At 39.8% G+C, this 14,728-nt stretch overlaps 1 protein-coding gene across 1 annotated transcript; it reads right to left on the bottom strand.

The window, feature by feature from the left end:
* Positions 1 to 2,958: 2,958 nt before the first annotated feature.
* elmod3 (ELMO/CED-12 domain containing 3) lies at positions 2,959 to 14,512 on the bottom strand. The gene is made up of 13 exons (XM_038702461.1): positions 14,437 to 14,512; positions 12,460 to 13,268; positions 11,373 to 11,444; positions 11,199 to 11,273; positions 11,045 to 11,114; positions 10,640 to 10,702; positions 10,464 to 10,552; positions 10,066 to 10,189; positions 9,809 to 9,931; positions 8,229 to 8,359; positions 7,839 to 7,915; positions 7,600 to 7,727; positions 2,959 to 6,891 (listed from the first exon to the last, which is right to left on the bottom strand). The coding sequence occupies exons 2-13, from the start codon at positions 12,556 to 12,558 to the stop codon at positions 6,641 to 6,643; spliced, it is 1,302 nt and encodes a 433-aa protein (XP_038558389.1). The 5' UTR covers positions 12,559 to 13,268; positions 14,437 to 14,512; the 3' UTR covers positions 2,959 to 6,640.
* Positions 14,513 to 14,728: the final 216 nt, after the last annotated feature.

Raw genomic sequence — 14,728 nt, 5'->3', positions numbered from 1 at the left:
TATATTACACACAAGCAGTACAGGAATGTATTTTAGATACATTTCCTCAAATGCTGTAACAACATACATAAATTTCTTGAGTATTTCCATTTACGGCCATTTATACTTCACCACATAGGCAAATAATATGGTTACTCTTAATTTACTTGACAGCTATAGTTAATAGTTAATTTACAGATTATTTTACATGACATACTGTATATGATCCTCTTAAAAATATGATACACTTCTACAGATTAAAATACCCAAGAGGTATATGGTGAGTTAGCAAATATTAGGTCAAATAACTGAAAATAAATAAAGTAGGATGGTAGTAGAATGTTAAGCTAAAGCCTACTTGTTCTTGTATCTATGGTTGCTAGCAGCATTTTAAAGTCATTCTAACTTTTGCTGAACAGCAATTGTGAGATAATGGTAAATGCAAAGTGTAAAAGTAGCACAAGAAGAGAAGGTTCATAAAGTCAGTGAACTGACTCAGTAATGGCAGTTACAACAACACCTATCTATCTACAGCTTCCTAACATTAGCTAAGATTAGCCACCATTAGCTACTGGTCATAGCAGAGAGTAAGAGGCCTTAATGTGTATTACGTAAAATGGTACAGTCTTGTTTTAATAACTCAGTAATAATATATAACACACAGTGGTGGAAGAAGTATTCTGATTCTTTATTGAAGGAAAAGTAGCAATGCCACTGTGTAAAGTAAAAGTTCTGTAGTGGTATTAGAAAAATATACTATACAAATAGTCTGTCAGTGTTATATATTATTCATTTATATATATTATTAGATTTTTTTCACATTTATGTGTTAGCATTTTACTATTGTGTGTGGAGATAAAGCTAATTTCAGATACTTTATACAGGCCTGCTGTTAGTTTAATCTGTAAAATGGCCTCACATTGTATAAGATGATCATATTTCATGTGTGTAAAGTTGTTACTAGTTTATAGTTTAACTATAGATACATACTGTACATGTAGTGGTGTAAAAAAGTACAATACTTCCATCTGACTTGTACTGGAGTAGAAGTATAAAGTGTCAAAAATGTGTGCTTAAGTACAGTAGACATACATTCCACCAAGTGTATATAAGTATAAGTGTGTTTACTGCTTGGTGCTGCTGGTACAAGGATCTGAATACTTCTTCTGTCATTGTACACAAGAATGGGAGTGTGTAGGCTACAACTAAACACAAAATAAAATACCAAGGTAGGGTAAAGTGACCTTTCATTCACTCAAATGGTGATTACAGTTCAGACAGCATATCAGAGTGAGTGGTGGTGACTTTCTTCCAAAAAGACTGAGCGTAACGTTTTTGCTGACAGAAAAAACACCATGGATGATAATCACAAAGGGAATATGGGCCGTAATCGTGAGCACTTGTGGCCTTAAATTAACTTACATAGGACAACTGTTCACTCTGGCCACACTTTGCACTCACAACAGAAACCAAACTACAAACTTGGGTTTTAAAATATCTGACATCACTTTTACTTGCATCTGTAAATTGCTATAGGTCAACATCAGCTGAGCAGTGTAAAGTAAGTTCAGGGTCTGTGCACAGCCTTGAGCTGAGCGTCAGCATCTAGTGGGCAGGAAACAATGACATCAGAGAGAGGGAGAGAGGAAGAGAGTTGGGGGAGGGAAGGCGAGGGAGAGTAAGAGTGAGAAAAAAGTGCTGTTTTCCAGCAGGCTCACTAGGTACGAATGGAAACAGATTTATAAAACTCCATCCTGCTCTTTTCTCTCTTCATTTTCACTGGGCACGTGGATACCTAAACCCTCTAGCAGAACATCAGGCATGTAACTGATGTCTGCGTATCAGATTATTAATCATTTAATGGACTCCTGAGTGACATAATTGAAATTGTATCTTGTATTTGTCCTTTGCTCGCCACTGAAGCCACGTTCATGGTAAAGAATGCCAATACAAGCACAAGCAAATTATTAGTAGATATGAAAAATGGCTTTTGGGACTGTGATTTTGACTCAGATTAGTGATAAAAGGTTGGCTGAAACGTTTTTCCATCCTGTGTGCGCTGTGATTCAGCAGGTCCACCACAGCCAAGTCATCTGGCACCATTGGAGTAGAGCCACAAGTCTGATTAAGCACAGATGTAGAAGCGTGCAGCCCCAAGATTCCTTTGGAGGCATCCTAACTTTATTGATCCAGGACCAAAATCCACTCTGATCGGCTGCAAATGTTTCAACATTGTACTGCAGTGGCCGTGTATTATGGCAACACAAGGGAAGCACATTTACTACAGCTTATGTTTAATAGAGCTTCACTGACATTTGTTTCCCTGATGAAAGGTGAAGCGCAGACTGAAATACCTTGGACTGTGGCTGAGACATTTAACAGTGTTTACACAGCCTGCCAATATTTGTGCTCCGCCCTAATGATGAAGCACCAGAGGAAGTTCACTTAAAACTAAACAACCAAAGGGAGAATAAATAAGGATTAGGTTTAAATTTCAGAGCAGTTTACAGAGACTGACACTGACAGCTAATTGGAAGTGTATTGTAATATGTAGTTTGCTGATTGTTTGTGTACATGCCTGTGAATAATGTAGCACCTGTAGACTTTAGTATGTTCTCTTACAGCTTTAGACCTCTTAGTTGTGGATCTGTCAAAGTGTGCACTCTGGTGGCTGAATTACAGAAAAGCTACAGAAAAGCTGGAAGGCCCACTACAAAACAAAACATAGCTGTGTCCCAATTCTACGCAATTTTCAAGTACTCACAAATGTCAGTATTCGTACTAAAACCCTTGACTTCTAAGTGTACTGTACTAACAAGTTTTAAATCTTTGGAACTCTTTCCGGGAAGTTTTGTATAATTTCGTGTTAGTAAAATACAGCAAGATACATTTGTTGATCTGTTGTATACTAATAGGGGGAAAATATATTATGAAAATGTGTATATGTATACAATTCAGTGATTCCACAGACAAAATACATTTGTTTTTAAACAGCATTTATTTAGCTTTCTCCATACAATACATTTAATGTACAACAGCACATACTGTATTCTGAAATAACTCTCAGTATAAAATAGGGCTTCTACAATCAAGGTACAGTCATAAAATGCTCTCAGGGACATGACGACGACGGCAACAGTAAAACACCTTCATATAAAGCGCAGGGTCTTGAGAAGTGATTGTATTTGCCGAGCTGCTGCACCAGGAAGCAGAACTTCATAACACACCTCTCAGAGCATCCGACATCCTGCAAGAACCCGTTTATTTTTTCTCCTCTTGGTTCTGGTTTCACAATGGAGGAGATTCCAAACAATGATCAACGCATTAGAATATGATCAATTACAACTGCTGAAAATATAACTTTTGGTAATATGAGACGATAAATCAGGCCTTGATTGGATACTGAATATATACCAAGGTCAAAGCATACACCGTATTATGACTGCTAATCAAGCCTATATCTTTACAATCATATATTGAACGGTTTGTTTCTGACTGTAGTTGTAAAGACTGGATTGGTGGACTGAGTGTTTTCCTGACATCAAACACTTAAACACAGCAAAGTTATACTGTACTATCACTGAAGCCACAACAAAACCAGCTTATTTCAAACATGGTAAACATCAGCCAATTATAGATTGTTTTAAAAAGGATTTTTTTTTTTTTTGCAGATGTGCATTAGAGCTTGTGTGGGCCTATATAGTGTCTATAAATGTGTCTTTAAATAGAATACACATAACATTGACCAGCTTTTGTGTTAGTTTGCTATTATGTAGTGCTTCAGGTGTTGAATATACATCATATAACATGTCCAATTGGTATGAGAGAAGGCCTAGGTACAAGGGAACATTAAAAAAAAAAAAAGATAGAGTCTGACTGAGAAGGCCAAACATCAGAAGAAAGAAAGGAGAGATTTGTCTCAAGTCTTGAGGTAAGCAATGTGTTTCAGTATAATGCCCTACAGACAATCATACAGTTACAATCATTAATTCTCTATATACAAACTTCCTGATTTACATACGCTGTACTGCTCCTCAGTTTAAAATTTAATAAAACTAAATCAGAGAGAGATCATATCCGTGGTGCAATAGTTTAGAGCGAGGAGGGGAATCGGAATCCACGAAGCCTGTTTCAGTGAGGTGGGCGATAATGAACATTATGGCTATTGAAGATGGCCCGTTTCCTCTTGCATACGTCTCACACACTATCAAATATCTACAACAGTGCAAAATTTCCTGTTCAATCAAAACACTCGCAAACAACTGGCTAAACGACATCAGCTCATTTTTGAAGTCATATGGTGGAAAACGGGAGATGGCAAAGTACAACTATGTGAGTAGATGTTGACACAGAAAATGTACATGCCTGTGTAATTTTATGTATATATCCATTAGGCCTTGGAGCATTTTAGGGGGTCACATCAACTCTGTTTACTGCGTTACGTGAGTGGAGGAAGTCTACTGTGGCACAGTGCCTCAAATGAAAGACAAGCAAAAAAAAGGAAGCAAGGACCAACCAGCACTCTACCCCCATATGGCTCCACTGAATGTAGGCACCATTTTTTGACCTTCTAAGAAGACAAGGTTGAGCTCAATAACATGTCAAGCCTATCTGACATCTTGCCAAAACATACGCAGCGCCACCTAAATGTGTGTCTACTGAAGGAGAGTTAATGAAATAAATGTGCTATAGTAGTAACAGTTTGCGCACTCATTGACACTACGGACTGTAACTGAGACATGACATCAACAAGCTTTACGAAGAGGAGGAGGCTATAGGATGCTACAGTACTAGTGCTACCTGAACATGCTACAGATTGAGACTACAACGATGGGAGATGGTTTCACATTAGCACAAAGAAGGGACCAGCTTTGCTGAGGAGCTCTACCCATTCCAGGCTACAGAGCTGCTGAAACCAGCCGTGTCCAGAACCAACATCTGCTTTTTTTAAAAAGCATACCTTTCAGGATAAACCATGTCCTCAAAAATGTTATGTACCATTTTTAAAATGACAAATGTACCGTCTTTGCAGCTTGATGGATCAAGTACTTAGTAAAGCTGGCTTATTGTGTGCAGAGGAAAGCACCCCATCTGTAGTCAGTTCCTGTCATACGACACACACATATACACAGTCCATACGAACACATTCGCTTGCACAAGCGCACAAACCCTGAAGTTAGGAACGATTTCTATCGTCACACAGCACTATCGTTTTGATTATCATTGAGTAAGAGCTGGGATTGCATACTGTACCATACATCTCCTGGGAGAGGCACCCTTCATCAATATCAGCTCATTCATTTCATTTATCTCTCTCACACACACACACACACACACACACACACACACACACACACACACACACACACACACACACACACACACACACACACACACCCCAATTCTTAACTGGTCAAAAAAAAGAAAAAGAAATAAAAAGACAATCACATGCTTTATAACGGAATGTAGAGAAAGCTCATACCAGACCTTCGACTTTAACTGGGACCAAGCCAAGCGCACAGACTGTTATGAAGTGTCTCCTTGGCTTTAACCACGAAAAGTTGATATCCTTCTCACGGTCACTTAGCCATCAGTTTAATAACAAACTTCTGAAGTGCTTTTATACATAACTGTGAAGTTACAATAGCTGTCCCTTCAGAAAAGACTAATATAATTATTTCTTAAATTATTTAAAATATATTTCCCCACATTAAGTTGGAGCTCTGGACCTAGTCTATCAGACCCCTTGCAACAGAAACCACGAGTACACCAGCAACTATCTGGACTGAGTGTCCATTACTGTACATCTTTCACATGACGTATATTTCATTCACGCTCTAATGTACAATGCAAAGCGATCAGACCGTTAAAGCAAGCTGACTTCAAAGTATATCGTGTACGATATTTGAGAACAGCATCTCCTATTAATTTCTGTTCCCCGCTCCAAAGATTCTGTCACCTCTTCCAGTTTTTCAATCTGCCGCTCTCCACTCACGTTGAGAGAAAACCTGCTTCTGTTTGCTTATCGCCATAAAGTTAACAGAGCGCTTAACAATAGGCCTAACAATGCTGCCCTTAGCTTGCATTATGAGCTGTTAGCGTGCTCGTGTGATGGAGCTGTATCTTGGAGCGAAAGAGAACGCCGAGCCTTTTAAAAAGACGCTCCGTGCCGTGCTCCCCCCTTTACAATACTAACATACCGTGACTAAGAGATGCTAAGGACACACGTTTTGGACTTCTAGGCAGGTAGAGCTTATCCACAAGAATTTGGCAGCTATTGATTTGGCTACTAAATCCACAGAAACATGCAAACATTCACTTTCTTGTTATTTTTGTGACATTTTGTGTTTCTGACCTGTATCAGCTCTTTATATTTGACTATGTTCTCTGTTAAAAAATAAATAAATAAAAAATGAATAAGAAAAATCAAATATAACTCTATAAGACCCCCAAGCTTAATCTGATGAAAGTGCAGCACTCCAGCATCAGTGGAAGGAGTGGAAGTGTTTGAATGGGTTCAGATAGCAGGTCCTAGATCAGGGTCTTGTAGGATTCTAGCTCAGAGTAAGCCACTCACACATACATACCATAATAGATTTTCTCACAAACAGGATTGCTCGCGCGCACACACACACACACAAACACTCACACAGAGTCTAGCTTAGATGAGTCTGGCCTCTCCCTCCATGTCTGGCGGTAGATCACACACTCCCGTGAAGTGCATCTCCTTTCCCTTGCCTCCCTGTCCCGTCCCAGCTCTGGCCACTCGTTCCCCCAGACTGGGCGAGGGCTGTTGGGCCTGAGGGTCTGGCGATGTCCCACGGGGGATTCCACCTGCCCGCCTCTCTTTCAGGAAGACCTCTAGTCGGCGCAGCATCTGCTTGGGGTTCTTTTTGGCAAACAGCTCCACTTCTGAAGGGTTAGAAAACATAGAAACTGTAGGACTCATGCAGGGATGACAATCTGTGTTCAACAGCGTTTCTGCAATCTGAATGTTGAGTTTGACTCATAGGCCTGTGACACCAGTTTAAAAGGAAGAGTTCGACATTTTGAAAAATACAATTATTAGCTTTCTTGCTTAGAGTTAGGTGAGAAAAGACATATTTCCATAAAATATGAAGCCAAAGCCAAAGCCAGCAGCCGGTTAGCTCAACTTGGCTCAGCCAACAGCTAGCCCAGCTCTGTCAAATAGTAACAAAAACCAGCACCTCTAAAGCTCATTAATTAACATGTTATGTCTCATCTATTTAATATGACAGGTTGTGGTTTTACCAGGGTTTATGTACTGGACTCCTTTTTGATAGGTGAGTGACTTGAACCTATTATTTCTATTGTTTTTTAGGCAGATTTTGTTACCTTCGGACAGAGCCAGGCTAGCTGTTTTCTCCATTGTGCTAAGCTAAGCTAACTGGGTATCGACTGAAGCTTCATATCTAACAAACAGATGAGAGTGGTATCTATCTTTTCATCTAACTTTCAGCCTGATTAACATACAAAAATTAATGGATTTTTGTATCCATAGACAGTTGTTAAAAGAAAATTTTAATAAATACAGCAGAATCATCTTTCTCATTCCACACATTTCTTTTTGTCTTGATTTCAAAGTGTCCTTTTCTTTACCTTTTAGTACAAAGCCAGAGTCTGCGATGGTCTTCTGTTGGGTCTTCCACAGTTGGTACAGGTGAAGATACGTGGCAACGTAGAACTCATTCAGCACACCAACCACTTGCTGGCGACGATTGCACTCCCTGGTATGACCGAAGACAGAGAGGAGCAGTCGTGTTGAGAGATACTGTGTGACGAATAGACACGTATTACAGTAGATGCGGTAAAACAAGAACCGGGAACCAGAGACTCACTTCGACAAGGCTTCCTCTCGGAGCACTTGCAGAGCGATGCGGGTCATGTTGATTGACATCACACAAAATGGAAAGTTCTAAACCAGACAAAATACACAAGGACATTTAGTTCCATAAGGAATACCTACAAAGGCTACAAGAGCAAGTCCTGAAACATTCTTGTCTTAGAGAACACTTTATTGATCCCTGAGGGGAAGTTATCGTTTTCGCTCTAGTTCCTTCTGTGGGGGAGGACAAAGGTTGGGGTCAGCTACAAAGCAGCACGCCTGGAGAGGGAGGGGCTTCAGCATCTCTTAAAGTATTAGTGTCCAAATAAAACAAACAAAAAACACATCTCCAATAAATAAAAACATGAATGCCTTTATATTTTCTTTTATGACCCGGTGATACCTGGGTAGGGTGTTGTGATAACTTGTAGATGTCTCTGGCCAACGGTAAAGTCTCTGGGTCCATCACAAAGTACAGAGTGTGCATCAGTCCCAAGAAACCAGAGCCACGAAGGTCAGTGGCTGGATCAGTACCTGCAGTGAAGAAAACAAACCAACACAGAGTGTCACATTGTTTCCTTGTTTGAAATGAATAATGTCAATAATTTGGGATTATTTTCAAAAATACTTATCATAGCGTCACTCTTTAACACAGAGGCCTTAGAACGAGGCCTTTCAATTAATTAATGCAGAAAGAAAGAAAGAAAGATTTAATACTTAAAATAATGCGCATTACATTGACTTTTGCATGATGTGTGGACTTCAGAATGAGGGAACTAGGGCTGGGGCAATTCATTGACATAGCGTAAATACGTCGATTCGCATTACGTGCGTCGAAGAGTTGCTGCATCCGGTGCAAGCAGGGATTCCTCCGGACAAACTGCAGATACAAAGCCGCGCCTTCGACCGTCTAAAGTTTGGGAGTATTTTAGACAGGCACTCAACAACATGCGGCTCTGTGAGCTCTCTGTGAATTGGAAATGACTTCACTGCAGTGCAATTGCTGTCCATGAACCATTGAAGTGAAAGTATCCTGGTGCACTTTGTCTAGCACTGCAAATCCTGTTTACTTTTTGTCTCCACACAAGCATGGCACATTATCAGCACGAGGACAGTCCGTTAAAATTATTTAATGGCCATGTATGAGCGAGAAAATAGCTGAAAGTAACATTACAGACAATCTGTGTCTGTAAATCTTTTCAGTTGTTTTCATTTTAAGATGCTGCTGTTGTCATTATTCTAATGTGCTTGATCAGAATGATTGAATAAAATGTTGATTTATTGATTAGACGTATTTTTGATATTTATTATGGATAAATTGTTATGTTACATTTTTTTTCTTTAGAATACACAAATTTAGTCGTTAGATTAATCGACTAATCAAAAAAATAAACGTTAGATTAATCGATTTGAAAAATAATCATTATTTACAGTCCTAGAGGGAACATTTCATGGTTTGTCTGTCTAACTTTCTAACAGTTTGTAAACTGAAGCTCTTAGTGTTACCTACTCTTGTAAAAACACTACTTGTTGTTCTGCTGCTGTTTACGTCATGTGTCTGCAGACTATTCGCTCAGTGCACATGATAACATGTTACTTAGTTTAGTCATCCAACCGATCTTATTCATATAAAACCCGACATTGGTTGTAAAAGTGTTTCAACAGGAGAAACACTGCTGACTCCTACACGACTCCTCTGTATTTATGTAAAATGTTCATGGGGTCACATAATGCACATTATGGTTTTATATGTTCATATAAGATACTGGCTGATATTATTTTAATGTTTATGCAAACAAAATGTTCACAGTGCTGCTAATTTTGTGACTTTCTACAGAAAACTTGATGATTTTTTTTTACATTTTCAGCACATTTTACCAATACAGAGATCATAATGATACCGTGATCATTTTGGTCATTATAATCTTGATGTGAAATTTTTATACCATGTATTTATAGAGAAGAGGTGTAAATGTGCCTTACCCTGAAAACCGATGTTTTCCCAGTGCGCCCCATAGCGAGGACAGTCCAGCCGGCTGCCAATCAGCCTCTTATAAATGGTCTGGAGGACACGCATGTGGACTGTTTGGCTGTTGTCCACATGGCCTATAAACACACACACACACACACACACACACAGAAATAAGTAACAGTGAAAATCAGTGATTTATTAGAAACACTTGTGAGTTTGATGCCTAGCGGCAAGATTACACAAACAGTCCCAGCTAACACACACTCACACTGTGCGATGGCAAAGACCAGATCCCTCTCCTCCAGGAGTTCCCTGTGCAGCCGTGGAGGTCCGAAGAGAAAGTGTGTGATCGCAGCCAGACCTGTCCTGCGAATGGTTGGCTGGATGTTCTTCTACAGATGGAGGTGTGTACAAAAAAAACAATGCCACTTTAAAATTACAGTAAGAGCTGCAAATAAAATTTGTTTTAATATAATACAATATGACACCAGTGCCTTCATTTCAAATTTCAAATGTTTCTGATTTGCTCTTCTTTGCTGCGTAGTTTGTTTTTTGCTGCTGCCTGCTGTTTACTCAACTTCCTGAATCTATTTAACAATAAAATGCTTCCAGCAGTTCCAGAGTTGGCCATTATTAAAATAACAGCAATTATTTGAGAATTCTTACCAGCAAGTCCCCGAGGTCTGTCGTCTGGAAGTACTGCAGGGCTTCATTGAAGGAGATGAGCGGGGTCGGGATTGAGTCCTCAGTGAGAGCTGGGGGATATTTCATAAAATGTTAGAACAGCAAATTAACAACAAAAAAATTCATCAAACTCATCGTGAGGCAAACATGCATCTGACCTGGTTGGGCGTTCTCCAGAGCCTCCCACTCCTCTCTGGCCTTTTCCAACTCCTCATTTTCCTCTGTAGAATTTAAAAAAAATAAGGTAAGAAAAAACTAATACACCCAAGTTTGGCACATGAAACTAAAACTTTAGCACTGATAGTGGATGAGTATCTCCTCAGCCAATGGGCTATGGTGCAATGGCTGACACCCATGGTGTTCATTCTCCTTCATCAGTTATAAATCCTTCCTTTCTAACAGACCTACACCACTCAAAGTGCCACTGGGACCCTGTGCTTCTTCCAAGCAGGCAACCTACACTCCTGAGGGAGGTTTTACCTGCAATGGCTGCCTGGTATCTAGGATACACTCAAATTCCTGTGGGAAGAGGATGTAAGACAAAAGGAGAGAGTGTGCGTTACCTGCAGGCTTAGGTTGGTCCCCTCCGGCTGCCAGGGTCTGCAGAAGACCATTCTGCTTCAGTGCTGAAATCTGGACAATTACCAAATAATGGATTACTTTACATTTAAGGGCCATACTGGTTGAAGTACGATCCTTAGTATGAAATTTAGTTACCGGCAGGGATCTGAGTGGTGCGCTGCCGTTCGTGTGGTCTTTGACATTATGACTAATTATCAGTCCATTCATGACCTGAGAAGAAAAAGGTTTAAACAGGCAATTTCTACATAAAAAACTTGCAAGGAAAAAATTGCAATGGATCAATGAGAAGGGATTTTGAGTTGGACTCACAGGCTTATGGTTGGAGTGTCCATTGGTGATATCGTCTAATGGTTTAGATTCAAGAGACAAACCATTCAGGCCCTAACAGGAGAGCAGCAACACAGAGCAGAGACAGCAGACATTGGGTTTAGTGCGCATGCGCCAGCCGCATGCAACCTGTTGCAGTTGCTCCCGTTCGTCATCTTTCTGAATTTATTATTTTATTTTATGTTTTTTCTCCTGTGTGTGAATTTATGGTCTATAAGTAATTTAAACTACACTCTCTAATCTTGCAAGTTGAGAGTTTTGGTATGGTTGTGAATTGGCCTTTTTTTTCCCCTTGGGGATCAATAAAGTATTTCTGATTCTAATTTTGATTTCTGATACACAATGTAAAAGTAGTGCAGCTTTCACTGCTTTTAAGACAGGCAATTCATTATCAATGTATGCTTAATGCTTTATGTTCTAATTTGTTGGTAGTTCTGATATCTAAAACTAACATGTGAAAAATACACCCTAAAACAACAAGCCAAATAAAATGTCAGACATGTCTCAGAAGTTGCACACTTCATCTGTCTTTCAAGGATACTTGCGTATTAAGAGTTTGGTAATTTAATAGAGCACTTCCTTTGAGGGAAACTGTCCCTGCCCTGTTACACTGCAGCCTAAGAGTGTTTACAAAAGAAGCAATACACAAGGATAGTGGCCAGGGAACAACAAGTAATATTACGGCTAGAAAACCAAGCTGGGGATAAGAGAAATGCTCTGTCAGCTGCATTGCATGGCAACATGCAATGCACGCCAGAACCAAGATTACAGCTAAAGCAGAGAGACAACTGTTGACCTTAAACGTTGTTGATGTTAAACCCATGTGACAGACCTGCTTAAACAAATGAGTTCTTAATTGTTTAACATTATACAACAGTTTGGAACAGGAAGGGAACATTTATCCCTCAGGGTGACTACATCAATATCGCAAGGCAACAGCGGTAAGACAGCACCTACTTCCATTTTGTTGTCAAACACAGCAGGTGTTGCTTTCTGCTTTAATGGTGTTAAGTTGAGTAAACGCAAACACTGGAATGAGATTAAATGATTAAAAACTTAATAATATTACCTCAGTGTGGGTGACATCAATGTCTTCTTCCATTGCATATGAGTGTGTGGGCTGGCGAGCGTGTTCCTGATCCCGGCCTCTAAAGGCTTCTAAAGTCATGGACTGAGATGGGCTGAGGAGCTGATTCAAGGACCACCATGGTTTCTGTAGTGCACATTTGTAGTGACTGCAAGTATCTATGCTTTTCTCCTTTTCGCCTCATATACACAGAGAACGCAACGTCCACAGTCACCAGTATGATTTCACTAAACTGTCACTGGCAGAAGAAATCCATGTTGAGCACATCATATCCTCTTTTTCTGTCTGCCAGCGATGATTGTGCGTGTGATGGCAGCTTGGTTTTATTAGCCACTCCAAAGTCTAACCTTGAGTGTGTACACTGAGGGGAATGGGCAGGTATCAGTCTACAAGAGCTGACAGGAGGAAATGGCTATCCATCAATAGACAAGTTTCCTGGAACCCTGCCCCCTTCCTCTCCTCCACAGATCTGCTTGGCCAGTGGGTTCACTCCTCAACCCCATCAGAAATACACAGAAGCTGGATAATGACATTGCTTTTCAGGGCTGGGCTCTCCCCGTCCGAGACACTTCATAACTTTGGCACTGAAGACAAATCCAGTACGCACGTCTGCAAGCTGCAGTTTACTTTACTTGCACCAAAGCTGTGTTAGGTCTTCAGCCTCACATGAAACAGCAGCACATGTCCAAAGTTAGATGTGCAGGTGTCCAGTGAGATGTGGGTCATGGATAGAGTTTTTGTGTGGCCAGAGTCCTCAGGAGGGGCTGTCATATGTACACAATATCTGAAAACTAAAAGAAAAAGAATGATTAAACTACGCAAAGTTAATAAATGTCCGTCAATCAGCCACACACAAATCAAATATTGCTTAGGCGATGCACACAACATAAAAAATGTGGAGCAAATTATGACCATAAGAAACAGATTTAACCATGTCAAAATACAATTAGCTGCATTGCATATCATATCATATTATATAGTGCTGTACTTAACTACGAGTCTGATGAACTTTACTTGAGCCATAGTACTTTATACTTCTACAATTCACTTTTTACTCCCCTACATTTACTTGACAGCTATACTAGCTAATTTACAAATTAAGATTTAGCTTACATAATATATAATGAACTTGTGTAGTTTGATGCATTGTTATAGTTGTTAAACTATCCAACAGTACATAAAATGGTAAAACAATTGCCCATTACACACAATAATTCAATTAGTATAGGATTCACGGGGTTAGCTTTTTCTGGGTACTTTATATTTTTTATACTTTGGTAGCTTCACGTAACATTTAATAAATATAAAATAAGTATTTTTACAGCGTGAACACTTCCTCCACCACTGTCTGAAACACAGCCAGATCAAAACGCCTAAAATTCATTACACTAGAAATGTCAAAGTCAAGAACTGCAGAGCACAAGCACCCCACTGTCATGACAAAACCACAGCATTTATATGAAGTCCATCTTTGTCAGCTGACAGTTGTCTACTGTAAATGTATAAATCGCCGCTGCACAGCTACAGTAGCAGACCAACGTCAGCTAGCCAACAATATCTCTAGCAACCAACAAGCTAGCGATATGTCAGCTAGCAACCCCGCAGGCACAAAGACGCAGCTACAGCTCCTTCTCAATCCCATAATGTAACACCAGCCATATATTGCATGCAAAACACCCAACACATGCGCCAAAATAGCTAGACGATTTGTGTCATGAATATCAAGTGCAATTAAGTAGTTGAGACCAAGCTAATACAAGAAAAGCCAGCTGTCAGGCTAACTAACGGGCTAGCTGTAGCTCTATTGAACTGTAACGGGCATAGAGTCTCTGCCCAAATCCGACAGCACCCAACGGACTAATCTGCTTTTGTCATTAAGTCATATTAAAAACGCTACAAAACATTGCCTGCTGTGGTCTATGCGACTATATTATGCGATATGAAGTATTTCAAAAGTACCTCAGTTTCTGACTGTTTCTCCCTCCAATCTCAGCTTCCCTTCCCCCGTCCAGTGGCCACGGTAATTTCAAGTGCATCCTGGGAATTGTGGTTTCCTGTCAGACTGTAACTTCATTACGTCATTGCTCTCTCTCTTTCTCTCTCGTTTCATTTAATTTAATTTAGCCTCATTGGCATGAATGTTTAGTTAAACAATGTTACCAAAGATGAAATTTACCCCCCCCCCAAAAAAAAATAAATAAAAAGACGTTAAAAAAAACACTAAAGAAAGAGGGGGAAAACAAAACAAACT

This window comes from Micropterus salmoides, unplaced genomic scaffold, assembly GCF_014851395.1.
Source record: "Micropterus salmoides isolate LMB-PRFRI ecotype aquatic unplaced genomic scaffold, ASM1485139v1 Ms_hic_scaffold_7, whole genome shotgun sequence".
NCBI classification, from domain to species: Eukaryota; Metazoa; Chordata; class Actinopteri; order Centrarchiformes; family Centrarchidae; genus Micropterus; species Micropterus salmoides.
The sequence above is the reverse complement of the archived record's forward strand: the minus strand, read 5'-3'. Positions and strand labels throughout refer to the sequence as shown.